Source organism: Patella vulgata, chromosome 8, assembly GCF_932274485.2.
Source record: "Patella vulgata chromosome 8, xgPatVulg1.2, whole genome shotgun sequence".
Lineage (NCBI taxonomy): Eukaryota > Metazoa > Mollusca > Gastropoda > Patellidae > Patella > Patella vulgata.
In genome coordinates this window covers 31733447-31749915 of record NC_065886.2, presented here as the reverse complement: position 1 = coordinate 31749915, position 16469 = coordinate 31733447, and the positions used below count along the sequence as shown (strand labels likewise).

The following is a 16469-nucleotide window of genomic DNA, read 5'->3' as shown; positions in this document are numbered from 1 at the left end:
TAGGGGTCTTTAGCAGTGGGAGGAAACCGGAGGACCCGGAGAAAACCCACGAGGTTGGAAAGGCGACCTAACTCCTTGTCACGTACAACTGGGAATTCGAAACCACGCCTGTTGACTCAATGACAGACTTTATGATACAGCGCGCACACGCTAACCATTCAGCCGTCCACCCCCTATAGTTTGGGCCATTCTATGTGTCTATGACTAGTCTCTGTATACTGTTGTATGCCGTTTATCTTACCATGTTTTTATTTTGCAAAATTTAAATATTTTTCATATATACTAATCCAGGTGTGCAGCTTTTTTTTACGTGTTCCAAAGTGTGCCGTTGGCAAAAAATGGTTGAGAACCACTTCCCTATGTGAACATACAAGAGACCAGCCAACATAAAATTAGAAACAGAATCTCAGCTATAGCCATAAATACAACTCATTGATCTAATCTGCTATTGAATTACTATTACGTTTTAATGACGGATCAATTACAATATGTCAGGATATATTTAAATAGAATTAAAGATTCGTGGTGGCCCAGTGGGTGTAGTGTTTGCTTAAAAAAACCTCGATGCTGAGGTTGGCCAAGAAAGTTACTCGTGTTTTTCCAGTGTGGTTTCTCCTCGTCAGTGGTAAAGGACAGCGGGCCTGGCAAGCATCATCGTCTAGACGTGCACGCAAAAGAACAGATGACAGCTGGAATCGAAATAGGGGTAGCCGTTATCCAGAAAAAGGGTTCCTAATAGTACTCTGCGATGCGTATTCCAGTCTTTAATATCCCGGTAGATGCAGAAGAGTAGAGCATTAAATCCCATTTTATTTATCTCTCTCTCTCTCTCTTTTGACAGATTGAAAGACGCGAATATGCACCACGCTAACGTGTCCACTGCAGTGACCGCAATACTTCCAATGAATCATACACACTCTATATGTCTACCCAATTTCAAGCTTTTTTAAAAGTCTTTAAAAAGACTTAGCTCATGTAATGGCTCGGTCCAGACCATTAAGCCATCATCGACGATATCACTTCAGTGAAAGCGGACGTTAAATAAAGCTATTTAACACACAAACACACCATTAAACCAGACATAATAGTTAGCGGACTCCGGTCAATTGTCGCGTCGTTTATAACAACACAGCCGACTTGTAGTAGTTAATAGAGACTTTTGGCAAATGGATTTTTTTCCCATCCGTATAACGTATCCGTATCGTCACGTGATACGTTGCGTTAATTTAGTTTTAGAGTTTTGGCAGACTTCGTGCTGCGTACGTATGGGTAGTTAAGCTGAGCGTAGTTTATTACAGCATAATGGCAGTTATCTACCAAGATCAACATCAGTACTAGTCAAGTACCTAGCCTACAAATTCCTGAAGGGAGTGGAGTCGTTCGACAGTCGCTCAGTTATTTAAAAACATTTTTTAAAAATTAGTGTCGAATCTTATTAAAAATCTTCACTAATGTATCATTTCAGAAAGTATATACCCCTTTTACATATTTGTAAGGTCTCACCTCCCTCAATTTAGCACTTAGATCAACCAGCGTGCAGACAGACAGGAAAAATATGAAAATTCCGCGAAAAGCTCATCAAAAGTGATAATTAAATTCCAGTCTTTGCCATGGTTAAAATCACGTCAAACATACACCTTCGTGTTCTAGGATACACATTCATAAAAGCGCTACGGCACAACATTTCGACGTCTGAAAATAGCAAAAAAGACGACGATGTTATACGGAACTTTTCCGTATGAAAGCTGTTCGATACGTGCAGTCGTATTCGTGTGCCGTATCACGTATGAGAAATACACACGCATTGATGACGTCACACGCAAAATCGTTACGGATACGCAATAGGGACCAATAATTTACGTTTGCCAAAAGTCTCTATTAGCACACTTTACGAGGTGTATCGGTGTAGATCAGGACAGTTTTGGTCGGGGCCGCCTCGGCTCCGCTTCGGATGGGCCCCGCGACCAAAACTGTCGACATCTTCACCGATACAAAGTGCCAATAACTCACTTACATCCCATTTCTATCGAGTATTGTGAAGCGAAATGTGAAAAATAGTATTTATTATCGAGTCGTGTCAAGCGAAATTATGACAAATACTTTCTGCTCTTTCATTTATCCCTTTCTGTGCCTCACGTTACATTTCGTGGTAGAATGATTTCGCAGTGGAGAAACGACCTGAGTAGTATTTACACGTGCGTCTTGCTGCGTTACCCTGAGCGTAAAACAGTCACGTGTTTTTTAGACTGCACTCCGCATTGAAATAATAAGTGTTTTAACGTAGTCGGTGAACAAAGACTGCAATTATATTAAACGTAATGTAAAGGACACTGTACAACGTGGGTCAGTCCTGTTGAAGTGTGCATCGGCAGATGGTTCGTCCGTTGAAATTTATTTGTAATAAAATGTATGACTTTCTGGGCGTTTGTTTTCATCCTGCTTATTTTCAATGCTTGTATAAAAGTGTTCGTTTGTCGGAAATGAACAGTACTCTTTCTGGAAAGCGTGCTGTTCATTTCTGATACACGGATACTTTTATGCCTGTATTGGAAATAAACAGGAAAGTTTTATCAAAGGTTACCACTGACAACGAGGTAGAAGTGGGATGTAAATATAAATAACACCTTTATAAGCTACTTACCGAAAAGCGGTGACATTGATCTGGTCTAGTTACTTTTATGACAGGAATATCCAGAGAGAACGAAGCACTTTTTATCGGAATTGGCTCAGGTGTAAGACTCTGTCTCCGATTTAGCACAGATTGTTCTATATTCAGGCGGTTATTATTCTTAGTAGTAGTATCAGACGCGGTAGTTGTCGCCCGTTGTAAGACCATCGGCGCTGAACCTCTCCTAGACGGTGCAGGGATAGCGGTCACGCTGAGCCGTCGGCGGCTTCTCCGCATCATGGTACTAGTGCGGATCATTTTGTTTGGTATTGAGAATCCTTAACCATCGGTATCTGGGGGAATTCCCTTCTAGGCGACTGAGATGATTAAGAATGCTTGTTGATACTGACGATGCTGAACAAACAGTTGTTAAACATCTGCTGTATGTTACAGGCTGTATTTGTCCGTCAATAATTTGTTTGTCAATTGAATTATGAAACAGATTTATATCTTGAGGAGAGTGTTTAACCTTAAATATAGCGTATTTCAAGTCATCATTACGCGCACTATTTTAAAGAAAAAAAATAATCTTGAAAATAACTAAGGTCTATATGCACTATCACTAAGGTCTATATGCACTATCTCTTAAGGATAGCGTTTAATCTTGAATATAACTTCTTTCAGATAATCATCATTACGATACACACATTATATTTCGATGAAAACCTTTAATCTTAAATATGGGTTCTTTCAAATACGTGATAAGATATACGCACACTGTCTCTTAAAGAAAACATTTAATCTGAAATATAGCTTCTTTCAAATAATGGCTAAGTTATGTTCATCAGAGAATTTACCGGCTCTGTCTATCCCCAAAATGACTTTCATATGTTTCACAAAATTAAATTAAAGCACAACATTATATGTGAAGAAACGAACAATAATTGTATCTGTCACAGAACGAAGGAGCAACGTTTAGCCTCGACCCAAAAAGAAAACAACTAGTGTATATACGTTAGTTCCATTTTAAAGTAGAAAATTGACTTAGATAAAACTTTAATATGTTTCACACATTGAATTGAAACACAGAATTATCGTAGAAACAGAAAAATGGTATCTGTCACAGAAATTCGGATTAACGTTCAGCCGTGTCCCAGTTAGTATTATATCCGTTCGTTGTATACACTATAACGCGTACATGCTAGAAATGTTCTTTTCTTGTTCTGTTATTTTTCAGAATCCACTCAAAAAAGTTCAATAACAATCATTGGCTTGACTAAAGACGTCTATTTTAGTTAATAAATTTCTAAAGAGATTTAAAGGCTTCCGTAATGTCATATATAATCCAAAATGAAGACAGCTAAACTCGATCCGCAGATATCATCGTATTACAATGTCTAATGGACGAATTCGTCAAAATAGTAAGTGAGCTGGCCTAGGAAACAGGCTACAAGCCTATAATATCTTTCATTAAAGACAAAATCTAATGAACGAATTCGTTAAACGATAAATGGACTCGTCGAGCAAACAGGTCCGTCCATACATTAAAATAAGCAGGCTTTGTGTCGCATTTCATGACTGAATGTTATACATCAAAGTCTATTTCTCCTTTGCTATTTTTATAGTTATTCGATACTTCTCATAATCCCTTCTATGTCAACCAGGTTGGATTATTCACGTACAAAAGCCATAGGATTGAAAGTAACCATGTATCGATGTGTATATTTTAAATTTCGCAATCGCGTAATAACAAGAATAATATGCCCACGTGCTCTCGGCGCATAATACTCTATTTTCTAATAATTTAAAGTTTCGCAATCGGATAATAATAATAACAATATGTTCATTTATAAAGCGCTAAATCTAAAAACAGGCATATTATGGTGAAATCGGATTATAATTATAATAAGTCTATTTAATAAGCGCAAAATCTACAAAACGTGCTCATATCGCATAAAATGAAACACAAATCTATTTCCTAATAGTCTTGGCTGTTAACAGAAACAGACACACAAAGAAAGGTGTATTTTCATAAAATCACTTCACCATCCATTTTCGTAAATCGTTAGATTAAAAGACCAAATTCATTCAATGTTTTCCTTTAATAACACAGGCTTCCTGGACTGAACTTCAGAAAATCCAAGGAATGCATTACTTAGAGGATGATCTGCATTTAAATGAGAAATAGATTCACTATAAGCACGCGCGTAACTTAAATTGTAACCTTTGTGTTGGAAGCCAACAATTTAGAAATCCGCTTTTTTGATGAGTCATCAAGCTAATCCTGTGATCAGCCATATAATTAACATCATAATGACAGCAGACAACTAAGAGCAACAGGTAGCTAGATATAATTTGTCAAGACTTACTGATAATCAGTGGTCTGTCCACAAAGATTCACCGGTTTCAAAATCTCGAGCGTTATACTGGATACATCAAGTTGAATCCAATCTTCCATTAATTATGATGAAATAGTGTATCAATAATTGCTGTCTGTGTGTGTCGTCATTTATATAACGAATTCTGTGTTTTAATAAGTTTCATTATATTTCAGTCGATCGCAAACTCATGCCAATCTCTCGAGTCTTCCAAATGTCAATTATTTTAATGATAACTAAATATGAACTTCGAAATCCCAATTACATATATCGTGTAATTTGTATTTCCTTTGTATCTGCAAGATAAGCGAACTACACGAGATCGCCAACTTACTTCTTCGCTTGGTAAATCAAATACGAATAGTCATTTATCAATAAGCAAAGAATTAAAGAATTACACTTGCTTTATGTGTCACAATACTAGGTAGTTCATACGTTTAACACAACTCCATGCTTTTCAACTTTAGTTTTGTAATTGCAACGTATTAAAATACACAAATGTAGCACTAATTACGTAACAACCTTTTTTTTTGTAAACACATTGTATAAAGTTACGCAATTGAAACACTAATCACGTAAAGAATTCGATCTGTTTTACAAATACGATTTAAGAAACACAAGTTGATTAAACACCAATTTCGTAAAGAATTCAAGCTTTTCTGTTAAGATACAGAAGTAAAACATTAATTTCGTAAAGAATTAAAACCGTTCCCCCGTTAAATAAAATACATTAAGAAGGTAAAACCTCTCAGCCTTTCAAGCAATTTACCTTATTTCACCTCAGCGCGTCACTGTTATCGTAAAGAATTCAACCTTGTTTTTGTAAATGCAGTGCATTAAGATACACAAGTAAAACACTAATTTGGTAAGGAATTTGTCCGTTAAATGATTTAGATTAAGATGCATCTCTACAGTTCACCATGCCTTAGTCACTTCATCAGCCTGTAAATCAAATGCAGTTTCTTACAGGTGCACGATAAAACACTAATTTCTTAAACAATTCAACTTTGTTTTTGTAAATGCCGTGTATTACAAAGTACAAATAAAACAGTACTACCGTAAAGAAAGCAACCTTTCCACCGTTAAATTAATATACATTAAGATACGAGACCTCTTTACGTTTTACACAGTTCACCCTTTTTCACCTTACCGAGTCACTTCGTTAGTATTCCATGAACGAATCCCGATAAAAATCATAATTACTTTGTCGACTTACAAATCCCATTAAATAATGTTGTAAAGCCTCTGGCTAGCGGAATGAAGGCTAGCATTGTTTCAGTTTAACCTGTCAATGACTTTCAGCGCAGGTGCTTGCTGCGGTTCTTAGGTACAAGGAGGGTAGCGAATTCGTCCTCAATTAATTTTCAAGTACACTTTACCGTCGTTACATCACGTATTAAGCTTTTTGTCAGACGAGAATAAAGCTTAATTGTCTTCTTGTCTCAAGTATTTACCACAATTTCAGGAACTTTGAAAGACAGGAACGCTATAAGGCAAGCATTCTTATCAACAATTCTAAAACATAAACGCGACCGATGCCACATCAATAAATTCACACTGTTTTGTTCCAATAAGACAAATCGAAAACGTTACTGACTTTCAACGGAAATTAGTCCTCATCTGATCTCATTATTGAGGGCAAGGCGATTTCTACATAAGGTCAACTATTGTTTTGTCTTTGTTTTGTGAATAATAAGAAAAATGCGACATATTGTGTCTAAGATAATTAATATCTCTAGATATTTTTGGCTTTCACCGTGTGACACGCTCAGATCTCCAGCTGAGGCCCTCTTAAGTTGGCGTGATGGCTCTAAGTTGATGGGTTTTTCTTAAGCCCACTATCGAGATTAATCTGAAGTGGGCCATACCGAAGATAAACGACGTCGCAATTTTATTCAGGTATTGTATTTTATCTCAAAAGCTGGACTCTTAATTATATCTAGTTTTTGTACAGTTAATTTAACATTGCTATTTATTTTGTATTTGGTGTAGTATTTAAACATCTAACTCAATATTTTCCATAAAATTCGAAATAAAAACATGAAGTAGAATTCAATATTGGTCTATTTCAATAAAGATTGATGATATTTTGCCGTGAAAATATTTGACACTAATATCCGATATTTAAGACACAATGAACATTGTATAAAAAGTACACGAGTCGAGTCGTGCATTCTATGGTTTCGGGCGCCATTTGTAATGAACAACAACAAAATGTCAACATTTTTTTTTTTGTCAATAAACATCAAAACCTTCAAAATAAACCTCATTTTTACCCGAAAAGCCGACGGATGGGTATTATGTAACAAACCGAATCGGACTATAACATAAGATACAATTTTATTTCCATAATTCGCTTTCGCGTAGGGGTATTTAGCAGTGGGAGGAAACTGGTGGACCCAGAGAAAACCCACGAGGTTATACATGCGACTATACTTATACTTAAGGTAGTTCCGATTACCGTTCAAAATAGATATAAGAAATCACATACGTTCCACATTTTATTTCTTTCATATTTGCAACAGTAGATCTCACAGAGAGATCTAGATGTATTACACAACGCCTGGGGATTTTACACCCCACAACCGTAGCTCATATTACACACAAACTAACAGAGGCCGCGTATACATGACATAACAATTACTGAAGTAATATGTTAGAGTTGGGCACTACGTCTCTAAACGTGTTGCATCGTGATTACACTTGACAAGTTGACCTGTTCTTGTTGCTAATAATTATACTTTTAGAATACACATATAATTGAATATTCCATTTGAGTCTTTTGGGAAAATCAAAGTTGAATCCCAGATTCTTTTTATTTTAGTTCCATTATGAACGAACATCGACCATATAAAGATTGTATGAGTTAAATAGCCAATCAATAAAAAAAAAGATAAGATAAAACGGTATTATCATTTTCAACAAGACAATGATGGATTGACAGTTTCTAGCAAACAAAGTAATTTAAACACCCCCACGTTTAACTGTGGAGTCAAATCCCGGTAAAGTCAAGCTTTTATTTTGTTACTGACCGCCACGCCTGGTCAAAGACAATGTATAGTCCCTGGGGGGGGGGGGGCAAAAAACCGAGGTCCAGTGTACACATTCGCGTGCTTGTAAAAGATGCCTTGACAGTTGGAATTCGAAATAAGAGTAGGCCGTAGCGCGCTGTCCAGGCAAAATTTACCTCATAGCACATTGTATTTCGTAGACTAAAACCGTCTTCATTAGTACAGAGATAGAGAGAGAGAGAGAGAGAGAGAGAGAGAGAAATGGGGTTTAACGTCCACTCGACACAAACTAGGTCATTTCGGGACTAACATATGGTTTTTAATTTTATTTCAATATTTCGCTTGCGCGTAGGGGTCTTTAGCAGTGGGGAGAAACCGGAGGACCCGGAGAAAACCCACGAGGTTGGACAGGCGACCCTATTCCTTGTCACGTACAACCGTGGATTCGAAGCCACGCCAGTCGACTCAATGACAGACTTTATGATACAGCGCGCGCACGCTAACGATTCAGCCATCCAATCCCCCTCATTTGTACAGTCGGAGCAGAACAGTAGGATGTTAAACTCCATTTCATTTTGTTTGCCACAGGAGACTTCCGGTAATTACGAGATTCCAACTAGGAAATACCAGTCAATAGTAAATACCACTCATTAGTAAATAACATCAATAGTAAATAGCATCAATAGTAAACATGTCTTCTTTCAAACATCGAATGGACGATATTTGAATGGATTAAAACATGATTGTCATTTAATAATTTAATTTACGAATGGATATGCGAAACTGTTATCGTAACATTGGTAGGAATGAAAATCGAGACTACGCTATTCTTATTAAAACTTCAAACCCTGATAACGTCTCTCAGAATTAGGTAATTTGAATGAAATTGAAAACTATTATAATGAGAACAGTCAGCTCTTTATCTAAATCTTACATAATGCACCTTTAAACTTTTGGCGCCATTTCTAAGGCAGCTAACTGAGCAGTGGACCGACAGACAGACGTTTCGGTCATCAACGGCGCTGTGGACCAATCAGTACGCTTGGTCTGTATTCTGTTTTAAACCAAATAGGGTACTCGGTGGTCTGGATGTTGAGACTATTTCCGGTAAAAACGGGACTCAGAGATACACGTACATCAGTGATCTGGATGTTGAGGCCATTTCCGATAAAAACGGGTCTCAGAGATACATGTGCATTTAACTCAGCGAAAGCATCTGTTCGGATAAATCCTTTATTTCCTATAATTACATTCATGGGAAGTTACTGACCACGAAACCACCGCCGTCAATAATTTTAAACCCTGTTTTAAACTTAAAGGACAATATTGGTGCCAGTCATTATCACATATGTGATAGAGCTGGTTAAACACATTCCAAATATAATTTTAACACAGAGATCATTGCTACGATAGCTGAGTAATACAAGTTTCCTGAATCGGAAGTGACGAACGCCAAAGGAAAACACGAGTAATTTCTCTATATAACTGACTGATGTGACGAGTGATCACGGATATACGGCCGAATTTCTGCTCACGAAAAATTCCTTCCAAGACCAAAAGTTGTTATATGGGACTGTAAGAGGATACCTGACAATTCAATAAAGTAATTGAATGTCATTAGATAAGAGAACACGAGAAAAATAGAAATAGTCCGTACATTCCCTTGTTTATATTCATTCTATATCTTATAAAAACATGGTAATGCACGGACTTTTTCTGTTTTTCTTTCGCGTTCACTTATCTAGTGGCAGTCAATTCTTTTTATGAATTGTCAGATATCCTCTCACAATCTCATACAACAACTTTTGGCCTTCGAATGAATTATTAGTGTGCAGAAATTCGCCCGTATATCCGTTATCACTCGTCACATCAGTCAGTTATATAGAGACATGACTCGTGTTTTCCTTTGGCGTTCGTCACTTCCGATTCTGGAAAACTGTATTACTCAGCTATCGTAGCAATGATCTCTGTGTTAAAATTATATTTGGAATGTGTTTAACCAGCTCTATCACATATGTGATAATGACTGGCACCAATATTGTCCTTTAATGTTCCTTGGATCAAGAAGCATTATATAACTACCTATAAAATAAAATAATATTTCAGTGCATTCCAAAGCAGTGTTGATTAAATTTCGAGCCTCTTGGGGTCGAGGAAGCCATCCAGTAGAAGTAATTGATACAGCTAGAGGACTTGTTAATTATTAATAGACTTTTAGTTGAAATGACTCGGAAAGACAAAGTGTGGTGAGTAATTCCAGTCGTCACGACAAAAGTGTGAATTATCACTATCGTTCAATCTGGATATCAGCTTGACACTTTGTAATCAATAAAATCGAAATGACCTCCGGACCGACAACAGAAATCCGGTTGCTTTTAATGAAAAAGATTCTCTTACAACTATAAAACTAAGAAATGAAATGAAATGGGGTTCAACGTCCCACTAACACGACATACACTATGCAGTGTGCTACGGAGGGGGGAGGAGTATTAAAGCTACCTGCAGATTTCGTCAAATTCTTAAACCTAACCCACAATCTCGTCAACATTCACGTGCCCTTATCCTATTTACATCTCGACCTTGGCGAAATCCACAGGAGGCTTTAATATTTAGATCTGACCGCTGCAGGGGACATGTCGTCGCCATAACAACGTTTCCGTCTATTATTCATTGAATTCCAACGGCAGGACAAGATGCTGTCCATTACCGTCTGTTCTGCATCACCAGGACAACGGAAAGCTAAGTTGGACATTCCTCTACTAACACCATAAGTCCGTTGGTTGGCGATTTAAGATGAGTAATGGCGGCTACCATACTAAACTTAGGCTGCCTGTCTACACTTAGCTCCCCTGGAGAACAAACACAAGGCCAGTTAACCGATATTTTAAGTTCTAAATTTTAGTCGGAAACACTAAGTATACTTCGATAAGTTTTAAAAGTATTTATTCAGCTTTCATTTAATGGAATTGAAATGATTTATTTAGCCTTTGTGTGTATGAAACATGTAAAAATAGGTAGAACCACATTACTAAACAGTATACTAATTTTTGGATATGACCGCCATTCAGGGCTGTGATCTATTCTCGAAGTATGAAGTAGATGGATCTCTGTGTGCAGAATGAGCGGCGACCTGATTACAATGGCTGGCCCACTTAGAATTGGATAGTCAGGTAGTCTAAATAATGTCAAAGAATCACGATGCGTTATTTCGACCCCACATATGCAAGTGACAAAGATTGAGGTCGCGTGTCTAACTTGTTGATACAATAAGTCAACAAGCGCTTGCCATGCAAAATACGACCACATTTTGCAACAGATGGACAGAGAACAAGCTCAAAAAAGAAACGATTTTTGTGTACAATCAGGCGCCATAATCCAGGAAGTAACGTTCCGATATGCGTGAATATCTATAGGAACCTTGATCTTCGGGATATAAACATATTTTAAGTTTCATCAAAATCAGATAAAAATTATGACCTCTAAAGAAATTCACAACCTTGGTATTACTCACTTTTACACTATTTGTGTACATGGAGCTGCCATTTTGTCGGACAATTTCGATCTGATTTTTACGAAATTCAAACTCAACCATCATTATGGTGTAACGGTGAGCGCCCACAAGCTAAAATCGCGATTTTTGGTACATTCAGGGGCCTTAATCCAGGAAGTTACGGTCTGATATGCGCACAGCGAGAGGAACCGAGATCTTTGGGACATAAACATATATTTCAAGTTACATCAAAATCGGATAAAAATTGTGACTCCGAGAGGGTCGACAACCTTTGTATTGCATACTTTTACACTATTCACGAAATTCTAACTCAACTGTCAATAGGGTGTAACGGTGACACATTAGAACGTTTTTTAAAATCAGATAAAACTTGTGATCGCTAGAGGGTCCACAAGCTAAAAACATGATTTTTTGTACAACCGGGGGCCATAATCCAGGAAGTTATAGTCCGATTTCCGAAAATATGAAAAGGAATCAAGACCTTTGGATTATAAACTTACATTTTCAAGTTTCATCAAAATATCAAAATCGGACAACCTTGGTATTGCATACTTTTACACTATTTGCGTACTAGGAGCGACCATTTTGTCCGGCAGTTTCGGTCACATTTTTACGAAATTTTAACTCAACATTCATTGGTGTGTAACGGTGATATATTTAAATGCTTTTTAAAATTGACTTCTAGCCGGTCCACAAGCTAAAAATGCGATTTTTCGAAAAATCAGGGTCCATAATCGAAGAAGTTACGTTCGGATATACGCGATTATCGAAAGGAACCAAGATCTTTGGGTTATAAACATGTATTTCAAAATCGGATCAAAATTGTGACCTCTAGAGTGTCCATATACTATTTGTGTACGAGGGGCGGCCATTTTGTCCGGTAGTTTTGGTCCGATTTTCACGACATTACGGTGTAACGGCGATATATTCGAAGGTTTTTTTTTAAATCGAATAATAATTGTGACCTCTAGAGGGAACCCAAGCTAAAAACGCGATTTTTCGTACAACCAGGGGCAATAATTCAGGAAGTTACGATCCGATATGCGTGCATCAAGATCTTTGGATTATAAACATGTATTTTAAGTTTCATCAAAATGAAAATAATGTAAATATTGGAAACATTTGGCTGTAATATCGTTTTGTGGTGAGTATTTATGCAAATCAAAACGGCTAGACTGAAGAAAAACACATATCTGAGTGAATTGACAGATTTGATTGCCTGACATTACGAATTGTTGAAAAAATGAGCCGAGGAGGTAAAATCTAGGCCGCAACAGGCATTGCATTCCTGTTCTTTTTTTTATTAGCCTATATGTTTTCTTGTTCGGTATGGTGTATGCATATATATATATATGAAGGGACAATAAGTAAACCAGTCTACTACAGCTCAATCTTTCGAACAATAAACTCAATCACATCGAGATTTCCCCATCTATAATGGACATAACAGTGCATTAGATCAATACTCGGCTTTTTCCTTAGTCAAGAAAAAAGACATCCTGTTCACCAGCATAAAAATAGAAGCATTTTGTTATCGGTGTCCGTCTAGCTTTCAAAAATAACGATTGTTATTCCTGGTGGTTTTGGTTAGATTGGCTATTTGACACACATATGTTGAATTATAATATACTGTTATAAGACTCTTGGTATATATAGTTAAATTTTATAATCTCGAATACTTTAGTTACCTTAAGAAATTCTTTAATGTCCTGACTCTTCACATCCAAGGTTACCCAGTATACTCATTCCGTTCTACTCCACTATACCCTGGGTTAATCTACGGGGGAGACACGTTTTCAAGTTATCAGCACTTGGTGATGGTGCTATTTTTATCGACCAATCCCATAAATTGTTATTTAAGAAGGAAGTTAACAAAGGTAAGTAACTCTCATCGGACAATGTCAGGAGTTGGTCTATTCTAAATTAACAACCAATTATAAATTATGTTAATGAAGACCAGACGTTCATAGAATAATGTAGGGTCATTAGTTTTATTTAGATTCGTTCGATGGTTCCCGGAATTTTATGACCACGTGATATCGTAGACAAATTATAGAGAATCATATTGCCAAATATAACTTCAATAATAATAAACATAACAGAATGACATATTTCAGACAAAGAACGAATAGTAATAATAATAACAAAAGTCAAACATATAGATGTTATACATATTTGAAATCAACAACACATACTACAGATTTTGATAATACAATTACATATAAATAAATTATAAATATATACATTATTTACATACATCATTCAGAAAATGGACATGAATATGGTTATCTACCCTTATAAAAACGAAGGCGGAAACGATTGGTTTGTAAACTGTTTTCTGAATGGTTCGTAGACTGTAGCTACATTCTAGGCCAGGGCAGATAATTTGAAATCATGGAAACCCTATGGATTAACCCAGTGTATAGTGGAGTAGAACGGAATGAGTACACTGGGTAACCGAGGATGGACTCTTAAGCGAACAGAAACACGGATCTGGTAACTTCCGTGATACATAAACACTCATTGGACACTAACCAGGTCATTTCGGATCTAAACATGCCATGTTTTCTTACAGGGGTCTTAAATTGAAAGGAAACGTACATAGATATCACACTCGACCATGCATCTTCCAGAATTGCAAAAGAAGTTGAAAAACAGGCAATGAAAAGTGAGTAAATTTAACGCATGGGATCGCGCATGCTCAAATGAACACCACTGGGATCTCCAAAGATAACCCTGATAGATTTCACAAGAATATCACGCCATTTAAAAAATGTATAATTTCTAATTGGTGCCATGGGGTATGGACAAAACATTTGCGGTGTTAATATTTCAAGTGATTCTTCAAGCAATACTACTTATTGGTTGTTTATTGTTTCGCACTTACAACATTGCATTAACACGTGTATGGGCAAAACTAGTGCAGCTGCTGGCATCGTCACACACTTCTAAAATAGCAGAGAGTACAATAACGTCGTGTCAAGCTAGGACAAGGGGGTCCCGAGCCGGTGCCATGAAATATATCTACTCAACTTAGAATTGCTCAAATTTGTTACTCAGCGGGTAACTTAAATTTAAACTTCAGTGAATAACTAAAATTTGTTACTCACCCAATAACTAAAATGTGTTACTCAACCAATAACTAAAAGGAGTTACCCAACCAATGCACATAACGCAAAAACTTTGAGATAGTTTGGGAAATGGTTTGTAGTAATTAATTATACAGGCGAGGGGGAGTCCCTGGGGATTTCAATTGCATACAGGTATTTACAGGGGACATCAAGTGTTTAAAACACAGATCAAGGCTATACAAAAAGGTCAGCGTGGTTACAAGAAAGGCCAAGTATCTATATCAGGTGTTTACAAGAGAGAGAGAGAGAGAGAGGGGAGAGAGAGAGAAGGAGGGAGGGAGGGGAGATAGAGAGAGATGGGTTTATCGTCCACAAGACACAAACTAGATCATTTCGGGACTAACGGAGGAAACCGGAGGACCTTGAGAAAACCCACGAGGTTAAACAGGCGACCCTACTCCTTGTCGCGTACAAGCGGGGAATCGCAACCTCGCCTGTTGACTCAATGACAGACCTTATGATACAATGCACAACCATTCGGCCATCCAACCCCAGGTTGTCTCTACCATAGAGTTCAGGTGTTTACAAGAGAGGTCAAGTCTCTTACAAGAGGTGCTTACAGGAGAGGTTAAGTGTGGACAATCTAGATCAGTTGGTTACAAGAGAGCTCTTCGGAAAAGATCACCTCTATACTGGACAAGTTCGCGGGTGTTTACAAAACAGTGGACAAGGTTTTAGAATATGGATTTACAACAGAAGTCATAATTGCACAACAAATTTTTAGAAGATTTGTTTATGTGTTTACAAGAAATTTCACGTGTTTATAAGAAAGAAGATATGTAACAAGAAGTTCTTCTGTGCTAATTTATGGTAAAAGGCTTTCTTAAACAATTGTCCGAACAAAAATATTTCATATAATGCAATAAAACGACCTGATATTGTTCTTATGGAATGTCGATTAAAGACAATGCCTTGGTTATTTTGAATTGGAAATACATGTAGTATTTGTCATGGATGCAAAGGGAGGTTAAAGCATTTTGTTCCGCCAGTGGCGTTTTTTCCTACTCCTCCTCGATTTCCAGCTAACAAGGTTTCGTTTACATGCATACCAATGTGTAAATGTGCGCTTTTGTTTTCCATTCCATTCGAATGAGCAACAACATTTAGAAGGCGTCACCACGAGAAACCTTTCAGCCAACACCAGGATTGAATCCAAGACCTCCTCATTAGTGAGCTTGCGCCGTACCCACCGAGTCACCGTTGCTATGGATATAAACGTTGCATTTTAAATCTCCTGATTACTTTCTAATTGTTATTACTTGGTAAGCACGCCATTTTATCCGATCATTAATGGTAGAAGGGAGAGAGAGAGGGAAATGGGGCTTAAAGTCAACTCAACACAAACTAGGTCATTTCAGGACTAACATTGTTCACTTTTATTTCAATAATTAGCAATGGAAGGAAACCGGAGAAAACCCACGAGGTTGGTCAGGCGACGTTATTCCTTGACACATCTATAGTGAAAACACAGTAGACATAACGCCTTTTGTTGCCAGACCCTACTTCATACACCACTCGCTAAGCTACCGTGACACCACTAACACATATAAAATCTATGCCCAATAAACAGTACGTGTAGTTATATATTATTTAAGCCTTGTCACTACAATGGCGTTAACAACAACGATGAATGAAAGGGTGTCACGTTCGTTTTATTTGTCTCGTTTCTTCATCGTTGATGCTAGATTCCGGGATATTTGTCCGCCGCTAACAGGATGTATATTAGACTTAGAGAGCGTTGTGTCAGCTATACAAGTTTCTGGAGTTCGAGCCCAAGTTTGAACGCTGGGACGGCGGATTCAGACACTTCTCCGATACCAGTCATAAGCG

The 16469-nt window shown here is 37.3% G+C and overlaps 1 protein-coding gene across 3 annotated transcripts in view; it reads right to left on the bottom strand.

Annotated features, from left to right (window-relative positions):
- LOC126830340 (transmembrane protein 272) overlaps positions 1 to 16469 on the bottom strand; it is a 138086-nt gene that overhangs the window by 63350 nt on the left and 58267 nt on the right. The window contains exon 1 of one of the 3 annotated variants that reach the window (XM_050560712.2): positions 2642 to 2999. The exons of the other annotated variants lie outside the window; for them this stretch is intronic. Within the exon in view, the coding sequence (XP_050416669.1) occupies positions 2642 to 2926 (285 nt within the window). The 5' untranslated portion in view covers positions 2927 to 2999. Of the gene's footprint in view, positions 1 to 2641; positions 3000 to 16469 lie in introns of those variants that run through there. 3 annotated transcript variants of the gene reach the window in all.